Source organism: Cariama cristata, unplaced genomic scaffold (genome assembly GCF_000690535.1).
Source record: "Cariama cristata isolate BGI_N322 unplaced genomic scaffold, ASM69053v1 scaffold11897, whole genome shotgun sequence".
Classification (NCBI taxonomy): domain Eukaryota; kingdom Metazoa; phylum Chordata; class Aves; order Cariamiformes; family Cariamidae; genus Cariama; species Cariama cristata.
This window is the reverse complement of record NW_009624982.1, coordinates 1-23,754: the sequence shown is the minus strand read 5'-3', so window position 1 is coordinate 23,754 and position 23,754 is coordinate 1. Positions and strand designations below refer to the sequence as shown.

Below are 23,754 nucleotides of genomic sequence, written 5' to 3'. Positions count from 1 at the left end.
AGATGTGCCAGAGCCTCGTCTGGGTGAGGTACAAGACCTATGCAGCATCCACAGGACATCGGTGTTACTGCATGTGAATGTGGACAGAGAGGGGAGAGACAGCAGGTTCAGCTAAAAGAGTAGAAATATTTCCTTAGAATTGCCTTTAAAGTGTGATTATACTTAAAAAAGCAATATAGTAATGGCACCAGGAGGCTTTATATACTGCCAGTCTTAATTCCCACATGTGTAGTTTTCAACGAAGAAATCAAGACACTACTTTGTTAATTATCTGCTCTGAAAACGGATCATCCCTTTTTAAATAAAAGCCTGTGCATGTCCCACAGCTACTCTAAACAGAAACCAACACAGATCAAACTCTCCCCCATCACTGCAAGGTTTCTAGTCACATCTGCTACGGCAACACTTGCAGGCACCAGTTCAGCACAGCCCATGGTCTACCCAGTGTAGAAGGAATAATTAACCCAGGTGCGGTAAAACCTTTGAACTCAGCCAGAATTTTTGACCAAGCAGCTCTTCATCAGGAAATGCTGATTCATCAGAAGCAAAAAGGGTTGCTGGAAAGGATTGGGTCTGATGAATTTCCCAATTAGAGAAAAATAAAATTGTTCAAGAAAGGAAACTTTCAAATGGCTGAAATCTCCCCTTGCAACAGTTCCTAAATTCAATCTTATTTCCTCTAGGTCTTTAAAAAAAGAGCATAGAAATGCAAATTAATTTTAAATAGAATTATGAAAAAGCCTGGAAATCTAGTAAAAATCAAACAATGGTTGAAATTATCAAAATGAAATATTTTTATTAGTTCAATTGTTTTCATAGTTGCCCTTCATAGTGTTTTTTAAGACCGTATTTTTCTTCCCAGCTTATCTGGGAAATACTTCGCAGGTTCTCAGAAATTCTTGAAGGTTAATAAACAATTTACAGTTGCAGGTAGAGCAAGTATATCTTAATTTATGAACTTTGTAGTCTGGAACACTGCATGTTGCCTCTGACCACAACAAGGACCTGAAGTGTCCAAGCTGAGAGAAGGAGATAGACAGAATCCATGGGATTCACTGGAACAAACGCAGCCTCCTACCCCCAAGAGAGTCACCCCAGCTCTGGTGGAGATGCATAGGACCAGGCGTTTCATTACCCTCTGAGATGTCTACAGGAGGTCACAGATGAATTGCTCCCCAAAAGTGCCTACTTCTCTGTAGTGGCTATGCAAGCTGCACAAGATGCTCGCCCAGGTACAGTGGTCTGCACTGGGAAGGGCTAACGTTAGAGGAGATGATTCTCTCTTCTGAAGTGGATGAGACAAGCAGATAGGGGGAATGTCAACCTAAGTCAAAGGACAAATGATAACCCCTAACAGTTGGGTGGAAGCAGGGAAGTTAATGCTTAAGTATGGCATCTAAATACACTCCCATCCCTTTCTGTCATGTCAGTAGTGGGGTTTTTTTACTGATGTTTTGCCTGGGCAGGCTAGAGTGCTCCTCAGCAGCTCACAAGGCTTTGGGGATTATCAATGTATAGCTGGTTGTTCATTAGAGCAAACCACAGCAACATAGTATAAATACATCATATTGAGAAAGGAAATCTGACCTGCTCAGAGACTGAACTGCCACAGAAATTGTCTTTGTGTGTGACGTGTCGCAGTACAAATATCTTTGCAATGGGATCCTCCATGCTTTCAAAAAGCAGCCCACTTTATGGAGGTGCTTACTGACCAGGAACCTCAATTTAGGCACCCAGATTCAAACAGTTTGGCTGCTGCTGGTGGGGCGGTGGTGCTGGGACGGAGCCAGGGGCTGTAGTGGGTGTGGAGCGGCCATTCAGTCATCCAAGGATGGTGACCAAAGATGGTGAGAAGGACGTTGTCTGCATTGTTTAAATACTAATGGAAGGAAAAAAACCCCAGATGATTGATGCAAATGAGCAATGTCCAGCACAAGCTTGAGAGGCAATGGGTTTGTGTCCTACCTTGAGCTGCAAGACCTCTGAGGCTTTCAGACAAGAAAGAGGCATGGCGATACACATTTTTGCCTCCTGGTCAGTCACATCTTCCATTTTATTTCTTGTTTATTTTTTGATCTTTCAGCCTACATTTACTTTTCCATTTATTGTGTTTTAACCTGTGGAGTGCCTTAACCACCACAAGACTCTTGTTTGTCTTTCCCTCAGAATTTCCTTTAGTGCCTTTAGCTTCCTCAAACACCCATTTTTTCCTTTTTTTGGTGTGAAATACTTCCAGTGCATACCAGAAACCAAAACGCTTGCAGGAAAACGGCAGCTTTCAAACAGTGTGTGAATCATCTCTTTGCAGCAAGCCGGAGAACCCACAGGAAAAGCAACCAACATACAAAAGTGTCTGACACCTGTTATTTGTCCAAAACTCTCTTCAGGTAGATAGAAGAAAGTGTTCCCTTCTCCCACTTAATTAACATTTTCAGACATAGAGAAATAAGATTCTTTTCTTTCCTTTGTTACCAGCAACCCCATTCTGTCAGCTTTTCAGTCTCCTCTGTCACACCTATCCCAGTAGATCCAATTTTTCTGTCAATTCATATCTGTGTATCAGACATTTCCAGATGAAAGTGTGCCTGGATGACCAAGTTTCGTCTCCTGTACTTCATCCTCTGTCAGCAGTTTCCTTTTGCCTACATGAGGGAAGAGCATCTGAACCACTGGTTTAAAAATAAACTCCTGTGGCAGAGCACTGCCCACTGCCCTTGCTGAGAACAGCCTCTGTACCTATTTGTTTGAACAACATCTAGAAAAGATAAAATAGGAACTACAAAATCTAGGTAAGGTGTCAGTGGTTTAGCTTCCCAAGAGCCTTTTTTCCCTGAGAGCCTTTTTCTTTTTCTTTCCCTTTGGTGTCTGGTTTGTGCTCAACTCCAGTTTGGGGATTTTCAGTGCTGGTGTATTTTCACAGGGACATTAATCCCAGGGTACTCACTGGGGAGCATGATTCGCCTCTGCTGACTTCAGCTATCTAAAGCTTACTTGTCTGGCTTCTTAGGGCAGGTCTGCCCTCCTAAATAAAAAAAAGTCAGGACTAAATTTGAGCTCCAAAGCCCTGATTGCCTGCCTAACTGAAGCACCAGCTCTGATCTGGACCACTCCAGAGCTGTTTTAGAGGAGGTTGGTGGATGCAATCTAGTCCATGTTAACTAATCTTAGCTCCAGGGCTTGCTCCCAGGCACTTTTCACCCAGTTGTATAGCTATAACCCTAAGCTACACCTACTGCACCAAATAATTTAGTTCCTCCATTTACACCCAAGTCTTGACTCCCTGATGTCCCCATTGCACATATGTTGATTCACTCCTTGGTTCTTTTCTGGAACGAATTCCCTCTGGAAGAAAACCATGTTGTGTTTCTGGGGACCACTGACCTGAAAAACCTTTTCTATCAGACAGCAGGTTTGGTTCCCTCATTCTGCACCTACGCGACATGCTCAGCCAAGAGCTAACATTAGGGTGGATCTGATGCTGGAGATGTAAATGAGCAGTTCTCCTCCACATAAGGCTGCCATTGGGGCGTTCTCTAACCAGTGCCATGCCTGGAACGGTTATGTTGGTGCATGGCAGAAGAGGACTTGGCTCCTGATAATAGGCTGTGTCCTAGCCAGGTTGGATCTACTGTTCAAGAACAGAACGTAGATGGAGATCATCTATTCTGGATATGTCGATTCATTCAGTTTTTTGGCATGTCCTGTCTGGACAACTGTGGCTAGAAATATGGGAGGCAAGTCTTGGGGCATGCAAAAATTAATGAGATGAAGAATCACTGGTACTTTTTCTTGCAAAGCTAACCCAGTATGACATAAGGAAAATACATGGATGTCAGAACATCATAGAAAACAGGACATGGAGCAGTACGAGCAATCTGAAATCCCTGGATGAATCAGCTGTTTAACCAAAGAGGTAGAGGCCTGCTGCAGAAGATGGAGACCCAGCTGATGTGCTCCATCCTGAATTAGAGGAACGGCCCTCAACAGCAAGTAGGTATCATGTCTCACTTGCTCCTTGTTTTCTCTGCTAGCAAATGCCAGCAAAAGAAGCTTTCCTGCTCAGGATTTTTCCATTCAGACTTAATAATCTCACTCCCACTCCTCTCACCCAGCTTCATGCTTGGCTGTGATGTGCTATAGGAGTGCTGAATGCCGAACACATTGTTGGACCTCTGAAAATGTTAGAGGATCACAAAAGCTTTGCGCTTGGTGTTGTTTCTTAAGTCTGTAGTTTGTAGCCACAATGAAATGACACAAAGGCTGATGACAAAGTGACTTGTCAATATGAAAATGTACAAAATGTACTTTATCCTTTAGTAGATGGACCTCATCAACATCAGCAGGACCTCCCCAGGGAGCTCTGTCATATTGACTTAGCCACCAGGAACTTGGGGTTGAGGTGAGAGACAGTATTAAATTTTAACTACTCTTTAAATAACATTTTTTAAATCAATAATGTGGGTCCTGAACCCTCGACTTTCCAATTGCATTTGGTTTCATTGTAGATGCCACGAAGATGAAGCTTTACCTGCTCTTTTTCACCCTGTTTATCTGGATTCAAGAGAAGCATGTCTTCACTCTTCCAAGGTAAATATCTGCTGGTGCTACTGGGCTTCTAGTGTGTGGTGAGTGGGACAGGGAAAGTATTGAGGCAAAATAACTCCAAGTTGCAAAAGAAAACATTTGGCAAAGGTTGACATTTATTTATTGCTCTTGTAATTGGATATGTGGTTCAATTTAACATATAGATGGTGGAGGAAATGAAATTATTCTAAGTCTTCTTTGAATCCATAAATCCTATGTTTTTAATCATATTAAAGCTATTCTTTTCAGTCTAAGTGCAAATCAATTCTGTTCATTCAGTGCTTTTGAATGCCAATAAAGGGCATTCTGAAACTTAATGGGAAAAAATAATTTGCTTCATTTGCCTTAAAACAAGATCTTAAATGAATTACTTCTTGAGGTAGAAAGAGAAACCATTTCAGAAAGTGCTAACAATCTGTTTTCCTTCTAAAGCAGCTTTTATGATTGTTTTTCCAGTCATAAATCATTTCTGAATAACCATTTGGTATTTGTACAATGTTCCAGGAGCAGCTTTATTGTTACCTATTGATAAACTTCAGAAATGCCCTGAAACCAAATGCTTTCTTAAAACATGAGAACATATGTCAGAGATGAAGACAGGCAAAGTGCTTTTATTTTCTACATGTACAGCTGGTTTAAAAACCTGAAATGTTTTAATAGGTAGAACTAAAAGGATAAGTCCCTCATGTGGGGATATTAAGCAAGCTGAACAACCTACAGGAATCACAATTAAACACAACCTCCTCCCAGGACTGAAATGCCTACACAAATAATAGTAAATTCTGTCTCACAGCCCTTCTGCGACTGCACCCCACGCCAGCAGCATACCTGTGACAAGTGAACAGCACTGAGTTCATGCCTTAAAAAGAAGATCTTTCATCTCCGTTTGTGTTGCAATCATATTTTGTTGTGGATTGTTATGGAGGTGTGAGGGTTACAGTACGGGGACAGTTCAACATGTTTTTAGGTGAATTCAGTGGATCGATAGTGCTCTGTGCTACTTGAAGGTTCATTTATTTCATGTTTAAATAAAACACTCAATATCTGACCCCTACAGAAGAATATGGCATTTCCCACTGGAAAGCATGAGTCTAACCCTGCCAGCCCCGGTTATGAAAACAGCTAAAATAATGAGATTTTAAAGGTGACATATCTGACTTTTTACTTTTATTTGAGTGCTAGTGTTGGAGGATTTAATGGTCATGTACTAAAGCTTCCTTTTGCAAGGTTATAGTGTGATTACTGGATCTGGACTTCTTAGAAAAATATCGAACATTGTGAGACCTGCAAAAGAGCTGACAGCACTGGAAAGGCGCCTCGCTCGCTTTTTTTAAAGAGCAATGCTGGAGGCTGCTTGAGATCCAGCAAGGTGGGAGAAAAGAGAGCCCACAGCCAGACATCTGTGCTCCAGGCAGACGAACAGCTTACATGATCCAGGAGAACAGAAGAAGATACTGGCAGTGCTCCTCTAGTGACACTACCTGCTAGAGCCAGGGTAAGACATTCAGCTGGAGACAAGTAGGGAGGCCTCTCTTCTGGAGACGTTAGTCAGAAAGAACATGCAAGGTTTAAATGAAGCCAGGCTACAAAGACAGAGAGACACATCCATGATGATGCCTTGTTTTTGTGGGTTTGTGTGAGATGTGATGCTGACGGCCTTCCTAGTGACTGAGAAACGCAATGGAGAAGAGGGATGAAGAGACGGAGATGCCTGCAGAGAGCCGGCACTGATTTATGTCTATCTGTGAGATGGTGGCCAGGGCCTCTGGATGGGATTCATCAGACTATATGGGATTTCCACACAGCTCTGCATGGGAATAAGTCCCCTTCACCTTCCTGTACAGCTAGTGGAGAAAAATACGTGTACTTAGGTTATAATTCATTGCAGTTTAGCACACACATCTAAATTAGCTCAGGTTAACCAGAGCCTGAAAGTGCCTGTTTCTTTATTAGGATAGTGACTAGCTCAGATGAAGATACCAAAACCATCTAAAATGGACTGTAATGCATCCCACTTACTCTGTCATAGCTACAGGATAAGACCTGAGCATTGTAGCGGGGAGATGGCAGCTAGACTTCCATTTACCCAGAAGTAAAAGGGAGAGGAAAAAGAGATGGGCAACAGTGGTAGAGTCCAGCAGGACCTCGGCAGAAAGTTGGAGGAGGGGAATGAGAGGGATCTTCTTAAGGACAAACTCAAAGAGCAACCAGGGAAGCAGGGGATGAGGACAGAAAGTGAAAGAAAAGAGATGTGTTCAAGATGAACATGTCCAGCCATACCAGGGCAAGAAAACTGGGGGTAGAGGGTTGTTTCTGAGATTGGTATAAAGGCAACAATTAGAGCTTTTATGTGAGTGTTTTCTAACAGGAATGGGGCAGAGGACACATGAAAGAGGGTATAACGCCAAATTGAAGCAGAGGAACTGAGAAGCCCAACAATTACAATTTCAGCTCTTAATAGTCCCCATGTTAAAAATGACTACAAGAGCAAGGGCAGAACTTGGATCAGCTTGTTCAGGGTATTCAAGTCCTACCAACAAGAGCTATAGAGGAATTGCTCCAAGCTACCACCTGTCCAGTACTTACCACAGTCAGCTGAAATACTTGTGCAACAAATGATGGGGTACAAGTACGTATCAGCTTCCTCATTATGGTACTCTCAGGTTGTGGGAATCATAGGATGAAACCAGATGCAGCAGCCCTTTTCTGGCCTCTCCTGTGAAAAGACTTCCCCAGACATGAGAAGACACATTTACTTTTAAAGTAGCCCCAAACACAAGCTTTGGGGTGCCCTTGCCCAAAGAAATAGGCAAACTGCCAACCTTGCCTATCCCTGATTGCTTTTTGATGCTCTGTTAAATGATGGTGGAGGTAAAAATAGGGCTGGCATATTGTTGGTTCTGCATGAGAAACAACAGTGATTGCTTGGAGCCTGGCTAAAAGTAGAAAAGATGAATCACCTAGTTGCCAGATGCTGTCAGGTCTCTGCTTGAAATCATTCACAACAACAAGTTGTGACAATCATGTTATGCAGCTTGAAAACACTAGTTTTGAGAGCCCTGCCTGTTTTCTTTTCAAGATAGTCTTTGCAGACAGGGCTGGCAGGGACTTCCACAGTGCCTGATTTATGCACTGCCACCAACTTCAGACAATTAAAGGGCTGAGAGCCACCCCAGCCCAAAAAATGGAAATAGGGGTCTGACATTCTCCTGAGTCTTCTCCTTCTTCATACACAAATTATTTTAATTATCTATCCAATTCAGTTTTGAACTACATGGCTTGCAGGGCACTGAAGATCAGGGCTGGATTTACAATGCAAAGTGGTATTTTTTTTCTTTCCAGAAAGTGAATTTTGCTTCTGTCACTGATGGTGCGGTCAGGCATGGAGTAGCTGGGAAGCACCATCTCATGTACAGCATGTTCAGACCATGGGTTTCAAGTAGAAGAGGAATATAAGTTACTGGGCAAAGATGGGGAGGACAGTGGTATAGACCAACTGAAATCATACCTGGTAGAGGGACAGAAATCAGGAGATCAGAAAAACTGGACCGGAGTGGGAATGATGATGCTAGTAGCCTCTGCACATCCACAAAACATCACATTTGGCTTTTGCCAAACTGGGAGGGCTCATGTCTCTGCTGAGCCGTGACTGAGACTGAGAAACCCAGGGGAGAACAGGAGAGCTCTCTTCCTGGTCTAGGCTGGGTTTCCACCGGTGCTGCTGCACGCCAGGTTAGCTGGGGCTGGTTGCTGCGGTGCTGGTGCCAGCTCCCAAGAGCGATCTGAGAGTCCAGCAGTAGATATTGGCTACCAAAGCCCTGCACCACCTCTTTCATGGATTTTACTGATTGGCAGAAGCAGAGGCTGGAATGGGGCTCAGCATCTTCACTATTGAATCTTCTTTGAGTTCGTGGTAGGTGAACCAGGGAAGACGAGAAAGGCTAAGCCTGCTTCTCTATTTTTCTGACCTAGAGTAGTTCCAAGTACCTGTGCTTTACCTAAATACCCTTGTTTTTCAGGGACGAAGTTTTGTGGGCTCTCCCACAAACAGACAAACAAGCTGACGCCCTTCAGGATTTACTGAACACCACAGAGGTAAACAGATCCCTCCGTCTCTCTGGTCTCTAGGCCAAATTCTTCCCCCAAGTGCACTAATACTGCTTCTCCCCTGGAGAAAGATTTAGCCCACTTTCATTCGTCTAATACAGCAAGTCAGCAAATGTTTGGATTTCATTACTCCGCTACCTTCTGATTTACACGAGGAGACGCCTCCTTCATAATGTTATAGTAGTGCATTATATCAGAGCTCAGATTTCTGCAATTGATTTTGTGTATTAAGACACTGCAAAACTGGCAAAGCACCAACACACAGTAAGTAGAAATACTTTTGCTAGGGAACCTCAGCACTTTAGACTAATGCAATCTTGACCTATATGACTTGCTCAGTTTTGAAGATCAGGATTGGATTTCTGTGGTATTTTTCTTAAAGCAGCATTTAGAAGATCAAAACCTCTTAAGCAATATTTTTTAAAAATTACTTCTATCTTTCATTAAAGAATAGACTGTTTAATTAAAATGAGGCATCTCTTCTTCTTCAAAAGCACTTGCCCAATCACATCCTCCATCTGAAGCCAACACACTGCAACAAAGGTGTAACCATTCCCTTGACCAGCACAGTTTACAGGAGGATTGAGGATGTGTCTCAGATGACTGAGAGCTTTTAATGGTGCCTATGCCCAGTCCTTCTCTATCTTTCTTGGCTCCTTTTCATTTTAATGTCCACATCAAACCCCTACCAGTCTTCTGCCATCCTTACTAGCATCTTCTGATCCTTCTCTTCAGTTCTCACAAACCTTGATAAGCTTCCTTGCTCTTTTCCACCTCCACAAGTCAACTCACATATCCATCTCCTCTGCTGTACCAAAACAAACCTCCCCTCCTCCATCTTTTCCTCACCTCTGTCATTCTTCACTTTCTTATACACAGGAGTCCCAAAAAGTCACGAAGGACAACTTCAGTACATTCAGTGCAGAGACAGCATGCAGTGGTTTCTACCAAGTCACTTATGTGAATATGCAAATCAAACATTTTTTAAAGGTTATAAACTGGCCTTTTTTTTTTTTTTTTCCATGGCTATAAATTGGGCAAGTTATAAGAAGCAAAGGGAAAGCGAATGGGAGAAGGAAAGGCAATAGGAAAGGGAAAGGGAAAGGCAAAGGCAAAGGGAAAAGGAAAAGGAAAAGGAAAGGGAAAGGGAAGACACAAACAGTACCTCCCAACAAATTTTAATGGCTACAGTCTAGCAAAAAAAGAATCAATTGAAAATTAGCATCTTACAAGAAGAATTATCAGGCTAATTATAGGTGCTACTCCAGCAAAAGTTGGAAAGCAAAAACCTAAAACAAAGGGCATGTTTTATCCTTACAGCATGCACATTGCATGTAGCATCCATCAGAAGACCCAGGTGCAGGAACACCTACAACAGAGTCTTTTGTAGCTGCTCCCGGGGCAGTACTGATCATTGCTGATGACGGGTAAAGAGATCAATAACCATATGGATTGTCGAAGTTTCCCATTCACCCCCATTCATTGCTCCTCTGCCACCTCAGCTATGTCAATCCAGAGTTCCTTTGTTTTCCTTAATCTCAATTCAAAGAATGCCTTCACCAAAGAGAAACTAAATCTGAACTGGTACATGCCAGTGCAGACAGCAGGCTAGCCAGGGCAACAGGGAAATCGGTGCTGGGGAGCTAAGCATCCACCTTGCTTCTTGAGTGGGTTTTCCAAACAGTACTGAGCCATGGGATGCTGTTGGTACACTGCCAATAATGTCTGAGATGGCTACACTGAGACTAGCTCAGCCATTTGTATAGCACATTGCAGTAATATATCCTGGAGCCAAATGTTTTAGCATTTATTCTTCCAAAGTCTTGATTAAATGCATGGATGAGTTATCTGTATGATTTTGCAGATACGTTCTCTCTGAGAAATGAGTGAGGTAAACAGTTGACAGCTGATACATGCCTGGAAACATGGGGCCCTAAGTTGAATATAATATTCCTGGTGGAACTGCACCAGAAAGGAAAAAATAAACAACTCTATTGTCTGGTGACTCCATACTGTATGCCTTCAAAAATGCAGCCAAGAAGTATGTCACCCTTTTTCACATTGTAAATTCCTGTCTTAATTTTCTGCTTACTGTCACCTCTAGATCTTTTGGTATTACTGATTCTAAAGTTTCAGTCTTTTATTGAATATGTTGGCTTCTGATTTTGTTATTGTAAAAGATTTAATTTTAGCAAGAAGAATCTCATTTTCTTATTTTCCTCCCATTTCTAATCTCTGTATTGCTGCTTCAACTTGACTTATATTCAAACCCCTTCTGGCATTTATTTCCTCCCTGATCAAAGTCATCAGCGAATACAATAAGCACAAAGACTGGTCTGATCTTCATTAATTCTCCAAATACCCTCAGGGAAAATAACTCTCAGCAGACTTGAAAACATGCAACATAATAACCAGCTAAATGTATCTATTATACTAGAAATACTATCTCAGAAAAGGTTATGTTCCTGTCTTTGCTTTGGATTTATGAATTTATGTGCAGAAATCATTATAAACATTTCTTAAATACACACGTTTCATTTCCAGCAGTAGCAGAATGCTATAACACAGCACAGGGAACATTAAACTGCTTGTTACAAGTGGTCTCTTGAATTGAAAGCATATGCTTTGATTATTTTCAAAATACTTCTTAAATGTTAGTAAGAATATTTTTTCTTTCCTCAGTAAAAAAAAATAAAATGTTTTTGGAAATTTTGCAGGTCACTCTCTGGCAACCTGTTGTGGTTGAAAACATCAAGAAAGACAGAGAAGTCCATTTCTATGTCAGGGCATCCAGCATAAATAGCATAAAAGCTCAGTTAAGGCAACTGACCATCCAATACAAGTACGTATTTTTAATTTGTTGTCATGAATGTTTCTGTAAAGTAGTTTGTCATTTATTTAACAGAAGGTTATATTATTTCTTTGCTATTCAGAGTCTCGATAGGAGATGTTCAAGGACTTATCGAAAAACAGACTATCAATGACACAGTCAACCCACGTAGATCTTCATCATATTATGAAAACTACCACTCGATGAAAGAAGTAAGATTGTTGTAATCCTCTGTAAATTAAAGGGGTGAAATTTGTCTCGTGGTTGAGAATGGAGATAGAGAAAGAGATCACCAACAGGCACATAATTACCATTGTATTGCTCAGCCACTGAGAGCTGTATTTACTGTAATGCTTTCATAGAGAAAGAAAGAAGCACCAGACAAAATCTCTTGTACATGTATTGCCTCAAACTGCCATTCAAATGCAGTCAATACAGAAACAAAATGAAGTGGTAAAAGCACACATAAATATTTAAAACATGAAATTAATAATAATTTAACCAAATAGAACGAAAGAGGAATTTCAGGGCTATCCTTGGACTGTGTTGTAACTGTATTTTACTGTTTGTTTTAAGATAAATTAGAGTCAGGTAAGTGGTAAGTGGGCTGAATTGCTAGTTTTCTTTCCCATCAGCTAAAGAGGCTGGATTTGGTGAGGAAGAATGAATTTAAGTCTAGCTCACTTTCAGGGATGAATGAAAACAATAGGGAGAAGATCTATTTACTAACTTCATCATTGCAGATATATCATTGGATGGAAGAAGTAGTGAAAGCCCATTCTGACCTCCTCCAGAAAATATATATTGGATCATCATATGAAAAACGACCACTTTATGTTCTGAAGGTACAGCTGTGACTTACTGCAAAAACTTTCCAAGTACTAATGTGCTAGTGATGCAGTTTGGCCACAACACTTTCTTAAATCTATACTTGTATGTGTATTTTTGTGGTTTTTGGAAATTTCCTAAGTTCTTCCAGTAAGGTGCATTACCTTTGCAAAGGCCTTTGACCACACAAGGTTCCTTGTTGGGTCACAAAGAAGTTATCACATCTAGGTCATCATCCAAAGGCATGAAATACTGGCATGGTAGATACCCTCCTCTGTTGACTACAAAGCCAATCTAGTTTGTTGCCCTGCATAGTTGGCGATCTACTCACTTGACCTCAGGTCTTGCTGTAGTCTTGGTGTCTATGTTAGAAGCTTGCTGCAAGCAGTCTGAATATGTCTCTCTGTATGTGAATGTAACTGACAGCAGTATCCTGGTCCAGGATCAGTCTAAGCTCTCCCTACAAGACAGATGCTTCTTCTCCTGTCTTGGTTACCGTTTTCACTTCCACTTTTATGAGGTACACTTTACAATGGTGATATTTTAATACAGTTTCTCTTTTGTCAGCTTTCTAAAAGCCATGAAAAATCCAAAACTGCCATATGGATTGACTGTGGTATCCATGCTAGAGAATGGATTTCTCCTGCTTTTTGCCTGTGGTTCATAGGCCATGTGAGTAGATATCACATCTGACCACTGTTTTCCAAGCAATGCAAAAAATCTTGATGCCATTTACCTTCTCTGTCCAATTGCACTCTAAACTCCAGAAAGTCTTAATCCATTTACTTCCATAACACCAACACGAGATTTGTGTCTCAGCTGCATATGTAGCAGTGAGTGTGTGTGCATGTACGTGTGTGTCAGTAGATGGACGGGGTTGTGTGCGCGAGAGACGGAAAGTCATATGGATCGAATGTAAAAGAGATCAGATGTATTATCAAGCATGAAACAAACTTCAAAGTATGTGCAGCAAATTCAACAGAGATGTTTACAATTATGACCAGTGAAGGATGGAGAGGGCATGCCAGGAAAAGTAAGCATTTGGTAATCTACTAAGATTATGTCTATACTGCCAAGGAATGATCTTGGCTCTGGGTCATGCAGCATATGGTGGCTCATGCCCATATTGCTCCAGCTGGCACTGCCTGGAGTAGATCAGAGGACACCCAGGGTGAGCTCAAGCTGTCCTGCAACTCTCGGCTCTTCCCTGCATGCCTCCTAGAGCAGTAGGTACCCCACACTTGCCTGCTCCAGGCATGGCATAGCTCCACACCCGCATGCACACCAGCAATCTCTACTTAGCTCTTGCTGTGATGTGTCACCTGCTGCTGTGTCTGCTGCTATTGCTCCTCCGCCTCCTGTCTTTGCATTTTCTGTTTGTGCTCCTGATTTTTTCTGGATCTGCCTCATACAGAGAATGAAGCCACACAAGCCACCTTCTTCTGAAGGTACCATCCCTGCTAGAGACACCCTAATTTCAGACCTCCAGAACATGACTAACAACTGCCAACTACATGCACAGCACCAGTTCATGGAAACTAGTAAATCACTGATGGGATGAGACTGTAGTATGGGCTTAGCCTGATCAGCCTTGATGTGCAGCTGCAGATCGATGGTCACATCTGATCTTTAATCTCTTTAATATCTCCTCTGCTCAAGATAGTGAACAAAGGTATGCCAAAAGATACAGCATCCATGGTTTGCACCTGGATCTTAACATGCTGACTTGGTCTTTTTGAACTTAAGGCATCTCTGCTCAACTCATTATACTGAACTGCTGGCCCGGTTCCTACTATGGACTAGGAAAAGGCTCCTAAGCCTTTCTGGCCCAGACAAGGTTGCCCAGCTTGCTCAGTTAATGTCCTGAGACGTTATTTATTGTTACTTTTTCACAACAGCAAAGTTTACAGTAAAAATAAGTTAGATGAGATTGAGACTTCACAATCATCAGTACTGTAGCCAAAGAAACAACACAGATGAGTCCTTGAAACATGAGTTACGGTTTGGCTGTGATGGAACTAAATAATGATGGTGATAATAATAAGAAGAAGATATGTGTTTATTTCTGTCCTCAGTCACAACTATAAAACCTCAATGACTATAACATTTGAAAGGAGATTGCAGGAGTTAGGGACAGATACGGCTGAATGTACCTTGTGACCCACTGATAATCCCAGCCTTCAAGGTTCCCTCAGAGAGAAATGCATTTGCCCTTTTCATGCTGCTCCAAATAATCACCAGCTGTGCTGTCACTTTGCCAGTGACATGTCCCTGCAGCATTTTTCAGAAGTAACAAGCTGAACATTTAGGTTCTCCATCCACTTGATCTAATTTACGTGTTTTAAATTCCAATTTTATTTCTATATCACTTCATGAAGTAACATTTTAAAACCTGACATTAATACACATCTGCACACACACATCAAAATCAATAGCTCTCTCTAGCAAATCCTAGGCATTTTTTATAGCAGGTCCACTCTTTATCATTTAATTTTGTCATTAAGATTGTAGAAAGATTGACATTTCTCATTTAGTCAGAGAAAGTCCATTGCCTGAGGAAAACTAGGAAGGATTTAAAATGAAAGAAGGTAGTTTAAGTAAGGCACAAAGGAAAAAAGAAGATATGATTAAGGACTTAGTCTATTCTAATAGTAACAAAATGACTTATCTAGGTTAAAATTTATCCCTGCATCGTGGACCAACAACCAGGTTAGGCATCACTAAAGCCTTCAAAATAAGGTTGTGAGGCAAAATTAGCAATGTAGATCTTACTGGCTGTTGGCATACAAGTGCATTGAACTCACAATGCAACCAGAAGAAATAACGTTATGCACAGCAGCCATTTGAAATGTTACTTGTTATTTTGGGGCTTGTTTTATTTTATGCTACTTTTGTGGTATTTTGGGTGGTAGGGAGGGTTCCTATCACTTATACAAGTAGCAAAAGCTCAAACCTTGCTATTAATAGGCTTCAACTCTATATCATAGCCACCCATTAACATTAAAGGACTGCAGTGTATCTGATTGCAGCAGTTCAATTCCTACCTTCTCCCTGGCACTTCTAACCAAAGAGCTACTTTGCCATTTAGCAATTTCTGTGATGTGATGCGCCTCTATCAGGAGGTAGACTGGTCTGATAATTGCACAATTATTTTATATACATCATCAGGTACCTTTCTAGGAAGGTAAGAAAATCACTATTATGAATGCTTTTAATAAGTTTCCCCTGTGCTTTATAGGCAACCCACGTGCGTGAAAGAGATCAGACCATGACAACACTTCTGGAGCACTTTGATTTCTACGTCATGCCTGTGATGAATGTGGATGGCTATGAGTACACATGGAGCCATCCCTCTGTACGTAGAGCTTTTTTGACAGGCTGTGCAATGTACTGATGTGCTGTTTATGGGAACGATCAGTGTGCACGCTTAGGGCATCATTTCCATCCTGGAACTGCACACCCCAAACTCTTAATCTGTGCTTGGAATTTCTGCACCTCTGCCCTATTTAAACCACAACAAATACTGCAGCTAATTGGCATTTCACCCCCAGTACCTTTCTGTCTTCCAAGGTGCTGGAAATGCATTTGGAAATGACAGAATCTTATCCTGGGATTTTAATACTTCCAGATGTCAGGGAATGCCTGTGTCAGCCTTCAGCAGCAAGATTACAAATACTGGCACAATAGAGCACAAGCTGAATAGCATGCCGCATCCCATAGAGCACAGCCAATAACTCACTCCTCCCTCCTGCAAGGTAGCCCTGTTCTCTGAGTACTTTTTGTTTCAGATAAATGAAGGTATAATAGGTATATTTGTCCAGGATTTTATCTATCTGTTGGAAATTTCAAGCTGTTGAGATCGTTCTTTGATTTTTAGATCCTTCACTCAAGTTAAAAAAAAACTTCTCCACTGTTTTAGTCATTCAATCTTCAACCCAGCTTGGCTCACATTTGGATAAATAGCCATATACACCACAACTGCTGCACGCCAAATTTCCGACTTTCCATGTGCTGTCAGCAAAGTCTACAGAAAGGTTGGACCTGGACTCCTAAACTCACTTAGCCGGCCAAACTGTTATGTCTTCTGCCTTCCTCCCACAGTCCAAATCCATCGAAATCAGATGAGATGTGACCACATCTTATCCCACTGAACATTTCCTTTTATCATCCAGCCTCGCTAGCAATCAGATTGTGGTTTTATAATCTTCCTTGGTCTTTTGCCTCTTCATTGGCACATGACCTGTAGAGGTACAAGTAGGAATTCACATTTAACTAGCCAGTGAGATGGTGCATTGCTTTTCTCAGCTTTTTCTCTGAACATGGCTTGTGTGTCTCTTTCCATAGAATCGGCTGTGGAGAAAGAGCCGCTCATCGCACAGTAACAGCAAGTGCATTGGTACTGACATGAACAGGAATTTTGATGCCCACTGGTGTGGTATGAAATAATTTCCTTCCTATTGTACCTCTGCCTCACTTTTAGCCTTTAGAATTCTTTATTTTGAAAACATTTTCATTTACGATTTCACAAAGTTGATATCAAGACAAATGCAGCTGAATATCTGTTACAAACCAGCGAACACTTCCCCAACTTGAGACACTTCTTGTTGAGACTCAGGATTCTTCCTCCCCAGATGCCATACCAGGGACTAACCTCTCCCTAGCACAATGACAAAAGAGAGAGGGACCAGGACCCCAGCTCCTGCCCCCTGCACCACACCATGACACACCTGGTGTGGGCTGTTGGTGGGAAGGAGGAAAGACAGAAGAGGTGGCCCTTGCCATGTTGCACCAACCCAAGGCCTGCTGCACCATCCAGTTGCGTAGATGCTCCACTATGTTGTATGAACTGATCACCTCAGTAATCCCTCAGTAATGCCTAGGTGACCAACAATTTTTTGGCTCTCAGTGTCTGTTGTCAAGGCTGTATCAGGTTTACTTACCCACAGGCACTTTAGTACTCAACAGGTATTTAATAGTCTGCAGAATAGCTACCTTAAACTGTTACCCTATAGATCAGATCTGCGTCGCTCAATACTGACACTAATGTCCTGTATGACTTTCAGTCATTTTAGTCCATTGCTGAACTGGAAATACAGATGTTTATTTACCATCCATGGCTATTATATGGAGAAAAACATACATTTTTTTCAGGCACAAAATGATGAAGATGGGGACCAAAGATTTAAAAGCGATATTCAGTATAAGTGTGTCATAAAAACAGAACTTGGAGAAGTCTAAAGGAATAAGAGCAAAAAACTATGTGATACAGATATTAGTCTCAGGGAAAGGTTGTATAATGGAATGCATTCAACTTGTCAAGCAATTTTCATGGTGAACAACTTCTGAAGCGGAGAAATGATTCTACTTAGAATGAGCAGAAGAATACAGGCAGATTAGAAAGTGCTTCCTCTCTAAGTAAGTCTTTGGACAAAATGTACACTTTCTTACAGGGCAAATCCAGAACATCTTACCTGAGTAACTACGGGAGTATTCATACTGTTTTCAGCCATGCTACGCTCCTCTCTTAGACATGGCTGAAAACGTAGAAGAGAGAAGCCTCAGCACCTTGCAGGGTCATTGGAGAGAAAAAACTGTACAGATGAACCTAACCTCTGAAGTCAGGTGCTTACAGTAACTTAGATGATTTAAGGATTTCCCTAGGTTTCTACTTCTTTTAGTCATACAGTCAGTGAAATGCTGAAAAACAGAATCCTGTTTTTCTTTATTACCATAAAAACATTGTTTATACCGATTCAGATACATTAGCAATTGATAGCAATGGTTGAACAGGTTTGGTCCCAGAACATATTAACTGTAGAATCTCCATTATTACTTTAGCTGTGTGAAACACCAGGAGTTCAATAGGATCCTTAGAAGAACCAAGCTGGAGTTTTATCACTTTATAATACTGTTGTAATTATTACTGTGTCAATTGAATACAATAATACAATTGTGTTCATGGGAAATGACCACAAATTCATGGGAACCTGCAATTTCATTTTTACTCACATACTTTTAAACAGAGAAGAGTTCTTATGAGGGGTGCCAAATGTTGAGACTTCACTGGCTTCAGATTTGCTTGTGAACACACTTTGTGCCACCGCAAAATTCCACGTTTTAGATCTATGTATTTAATTAGAAATGTACCACCATGTTTATCTGTTCTTCCTCTTCAGCTGCTTGGATAACAACTTTGTGAACTTTATGAACAAATTCCTCAAGGTTTTCATGAAGAGTAAAATACACTAAATGCACTTTTCTGTTATACCAATAAAAAGCGAAATTACTCCACTAAAAGCAATGCACTACCTTGGAATTTGCCCTATGAAACTAAATTTGACTGGAACTTGGACTTACATTTTTCTCCACCTCTTTCGTATTGTTTTCTTAGCTCGCTGTTCTCGCTGTGATCAAGAATTTAGGACAGCAGAATTCATCCAAGATCACAGGCCAACAGATGATTCATTGCCTTTTTCCTTGGACAGAACTCAATTCTGTGCAAAACAGAACAGCACAAAATTTAACATTCTCATTTTGTCACTTTTGCATGATTTCGCATAGATGCAAGGAATTGTTTGTATTTCCATGTGCAAGAATTTTCATGGACTGTCTGTGAAATCCCCCTTGCTTCAGAAACATTAAGGCTTATACATATATCACAGAACACAGAGGTACCACAGCCCTCTCTGCCCCAGTACTCTTTTTTCGGACCTCCCAGCCTGCATCTCCCAGACTCAATCTCTCTGTTGCCACTTCTCCCACACAGTCTACTCTCTTCACTACATTATTTCTGCTTCTTCTGCTGTGTCATACAAGGGTGTTCGTCATCTGAGGATTTACTTTAAGTCATTGATATTATAAAGGGGCTTGCACTATCTGTGGAACAGTTGAATGCATGAAAATACAGGTTTATTCTTATCATTGACAGCAGGTACCACCATACCACCTAGTCTTTCTGTCTATCACAACTACATTTCACCCAAACACACCTATACAAAGCCTTGCAACTTTTAATTAACTTAAACAGATATAGATCAAAACTTTTCAGTATTTTTGGGGCCCAGCTATGCTCCCCACTACTTTGTGGCATGCTATAGATCTTTCCTAGATATCACTGGCACCAGAAGATGTTTCCTTCTCTCCTGTTTAATATGATAATAGCTTGCGTTGCTTCTATAGGGCTGCTACTCTGCAGAAGTAACTGGCATTATTGATTTCTGTAAGACGGACATCTGTTAAAGTGTCTCAATGCCCAGGAATGAAGAAAGTCTTGTGGGTGTTAAAGTACTCAGTGAGCTTTATTCTTGCATGAGATCTAAGGATAACATGTTCATTTCAACTACAGAGAGTAGCAAAGGGGAAAATTTACAAAATTTATTAAAACATGAAGAACTGTCATCTAACCCTAAAGATCCTGTCTGCTTCTAGAAAGTTATCTGGTCTTATTCTGAAGATAGCAAAAGCGGTGAATCCTAGTTGTCTTCTTGGTAACTTGTTCCAGTGCCTAGTTTTTCCTCATTCTTAAAAATCTTCATTTTGATTTGTGTTTCTTCAGCTTCCAATTGGCAGTTTGCTTTCCCCTGAGATTAAATAATCACTTAGAACTGCCCTTTTTCTGTAGTACTTCTAGATTTTACAAAGGGATTTCATAACCTTGTTCTTGATGAATTTAAATGGAGCATATTCATTCTCTCGTCTAAGATTTTTTATCCAGTCTTTGAACCTTTTTTCTCTCTTCACTTTCTCCAATTTTTTTCAAGAGTATAATAGGTGAGAAATCCTAGTAGGCTCACACTGATTTCTACAAGCATGAGAGTTCCTTCCATAGCATGGCAGAGTCCACGATTTCATTCTCTGCTCTTTCATTAGATGAATAGAAATGCAGAAGGGAAGAAGTTAAGGAGTAACACTGTGCGCTTTTTTGTTACAGGGGAAGGAGCATCTCCCTATGAATGTCAGGAGACATACTGTGGACCCTATCCAGAGTCTGAGCCTGAAGTGAAAGCAGTGGCTCGCTTTGTCAGAGATCACAAAAACATCATTAAAGCCTACATAACCATGCACTCTTACTCCCAGTTGGTATTGTTTCCATATTCTTACACTATGGAAAAAAGCAAAGATCACGATGAGCTGGTACGTCTTCCCATCTCCTGAAATTTCACATTTATTTCCAAACTTCTTATCCTTCTCAGTTAGCCTTGCGACAAGGGAGTCACAGTGCTCTGAGGATCGAGAGTTAGTAAATGAAATTTCTCTTGATGTTCTTAAGAATGTAAAGATGTCTGGGCTGGTCTAGCAGCGTGTAAGACAGCAAGCTTCTTTTGAAGACTATGGGAAAGTTAAAATATTTATTCCAGATTGGTAACACATCATCAACTCATGGTATGTTGAAGCTGCTGCTAAAAAAACAGTCTTGTTTTTTTTAGACACCTTGGAAAGATACTTGTGCAAATTCCCAATTATGTTGTATGGTTTACATAAACTCTGAAATTACTTGGGTGTGTAACTCTGAAAAATACCCTCCACATACTTAAACAATGAGATATTCTGGTGGACAGTTGCTACATTTATTACGGTTTTTGCTAGGGATATTAATTTAAAATGGTCCTAATGGTAGGATGGAAAACATATCCTGCTTATGTAGAATTGTACATTCTTGAGCCACCAAATTGCACAGCAAAAACTCCCCTAGAACACAGACAGTTCATCAAAACAGAAAAAGCAGCCACTGCTTTTTGCCACTGACCATAAAACTCTGGGTTTGTCTGGATCTGGAAAGGATAGCTAGGCTAAAATGGGGTTTGCTAACACAGACTAATCAAGCCATAAGAGCAGATGGACAGCTTAGTCATATTCTTTCTATGCAAAGACATCAAATTCTCTAGAGCAAGGAATTCCTTTCCTGCACCTCCTAGTCCACTTTTGGTGTTTCCTAAGCTCCAAGTGCTGAGACAATGAATTCTTTTATTTGCAGCAAGGGCTCCTGCCTAGCGGTAAGAAAGAAGCAAAAATCAAGTAAAGGCGACCAGAAAGCAGGTTTGCAGGCTTTGGGTTTTGTCATACGGGAAGGCAGCACAGGTCTGAGGTGGACAGGTCATTTAATATTGTATATGACATAAGGACAGACAGTGAGAGATCCTTATAAAGATACAGGATTGACATTTGCACACACTGCTGTCATTTTTACTGTTTTTCAACCTCATGCATCTCTCATGTCACTTAACATATTTTATTTTTAAAAACCGTATTTTAAAAAGCATTTTATCTAAAAAATAAATATTGTATAGACAAGAGGACTCTAAAAAGGACACGATTAATGCATGGGAAGCATCCTGCTTTGTTAGACAAAACCCCAGACAGTCCAATATAGCATTTCCATTGGTAACTAGTGCCAGTGCATTCAGAAGAAGAAATGAAAAAAATCCAGTAATGTAAATACAGAACAAACTAACTCCAAACAACATATATTCTTATGCTGTCTTAGTTACAGCTTAATTTCCTGAAACAAACTGTTTTACATACTGCAATCAAAAAAAAAAAAAAAGCAGCTGTGAGTGAACAGTAATAATGCATTTGTGACTCATTCCCTGTAAAGCAGAAAGAGATGCACTAATTCTGGGCATTTAAGTCTTCTTCCTGGCTTAAGAGTAGAATTCCCTCAATGAAAAACTTTTTCTGCTGTTTTTGTCAATACCACACAAATCAACAGTGACTTAAATACTGTAGTGGAAAAGGAAAAATACAAGTGGAAACAAATGATTTGACAACAGTTTGCTGCCTGAAGTGGTGGTAAGGTCCCATCTGTATTTTTTATCTAGCTACAGCAGAAGTGCAATCTGTAGCACGGGCATATGCTGAAAATTTTAACCACGTTCTGTGGGTTTTCTAGAGCCTTTTATAAGAGTATTTAACTAATGCGAGATCTAGAGCACTGTGTAAGTAAATCCTAATTGCATACATACTATTACCACAAGGCTATAAAGATAATAATGTTTTGTTTAATTTCAGGAAAGTCTGGCAAAGAAAGCAGCTAAAGCTATAAAGAGGACAACAAAGAAAACTTATAAACTTGGTGCTGGTGCACAAACAATTTGTAAGTATGACTTTACTACAACAATAGGCATGACAGCATATCCTTGCTAGCATCAGAAGGTAGCTTTTGAACAGAAAACCGAAGTTCTGGTTTCAGGTAACTTATCTATTTTCCCTTCTCACATAGATTTAGCTCCTGGAGGTTCAGACGACTGGGCTTATGATCTTGGCATTAAATATTCTTTTACCATTGAGCTTCGGGACACAGGAACTTACGGATTTTTGCTTCCTCCTCAAGAAATTAAACCAACTTGCTTAGAAGCACTTTCTGCTGTCAAAGAGATAGCTCAACATGTTCTTCAAAATTTGTGATGTTGAATATAATTTATTTCAGCATGATTGTACTTACTTACTCAAATAATAATAAAAAAGCTTTCTGCTTTATTAGAATTATTTATATATAGACAAAAAAAAGAGAATGACCGCGTGCCCTAAACTTCGGTTTAGAATACATCAGATTTTTCAACCATACTTATATACCTACACCTACAATGGTAGTTCAGTGCACTACATATATAGTGCACATTATAAGGGGAAAATAGCATAGATAATCTTATGCCCCTCTAGATGGTGGGAACTCCAGGTGATGTAGCATCGAATGGGCCTCTGATCGACATGTGGCATGCTGGGCAGACCCATCCATAGAAGGGATTCCCCCATTCCAGTCATTTGAGCTCATACAGGATTTCCTTACAAAAAACCAATCCTATTCATCATTTCTACTGTCAAACAGAAAGGAAGTTCACATAAGAACTTCTTGCTGAAATAAAGGCAAGGACATACAGGTGGCCAAATCACTGATACTGAGGGGGAGCTGCCCACAAGCTCCTCCACTACAATTAGCTGAGTTTATTTGGCCTGTGGCCGAGGGTTTGTGCAGCAGAAGACAGGCCTGATGACTTTATACCAAGGCCGGTAGTGACAGGACAAGGGGCAATGGTTTTAAACCTTAAGAGGGTAGGTTTAGATTGGACGTAAAGAAGACATTTTTTACAATGAAGGTTGTGAAACACTGGCACAGGTTGCCCAGAGAAGTTGTGGATGCCCCATACCGGGCAACATTCAAGGTCAGGTTGGATGGGGCCGACAGCAACCTGGTCTAGTGCAAGGTGTCCCTACCCCTGACACGGAGGTTGCACTAGACGACCTCTGAAGGCCCCTTCCAATCCAAACCATCCTGTGCTTCTTTTTTGCACCTCAGCCACGCTGTTTATTATCCCCACAATCTTGATCGGCCCAGGCCGAGAAGCTGGACTGGCAAACCCACGGAGCCCGGGAAACGCCTGGGGCACACCCAGACCTGCCGGGGAGCG

The 23,754-nt window shown here is 40.9% G+C and overlaps 1 protein-coding gene across 1 annotated transcript; it reads left to right on the top strand.

Annotated features, from left to right (window-relative positions):
• The first annotated feature begins 4,516 nt into the window (after nt 1–4,516).
• On the top strand, nt 4,517–22,753 carry CPB2 (carboxypeptidase B2 (plasma)). The gene is made up of 11 exons (XM_009703424.1): nt 4,517–4,587; nt 8,604–8,679; nt 11,409–11,533; nt 11,625–11,733; nt 12,265–12,366; nt 12,917–13,021; nt 15,588–15,704; nt 16,694–16,784; nt 20,280–20,482; nt 22,358–22,442; nt 22,569–22,753. Exons 1-11 carry the CDS (start codon nt 4,517–4,519, stop codon nt 22,751–22,753), a joined length of 1,269 nt encoding a protein of 422 aa, XP_009701726.1.
• Nucleotides 22,754–23,754: the final 1,001 nt, after the last annotated feature.

Bases quoted from the DNA above. Each gene is read 5' to 3' on its own strand.
- CPB2 (XM_009703424.1), top strand. From the start codon at position 4,517: ATGAAGCTTTACCTGCTCTTTTTCACCCTGTTTATCTGGATTCAAGAG. The intron at 11,534-11,624 runs GTACGTATTTTT...TTTGCTATTCAG, and splicing joins CAACTGACCATCCAATACAA to AGTCTCGATAGGAGATGTTC. The intron at 11,734-12,264 runs GTAAGATTGTTG...TCATCATTGCAG, and splicing joins ACTACCACTCGATGAAAGAA to ATATATCATTGGATGGAAGA.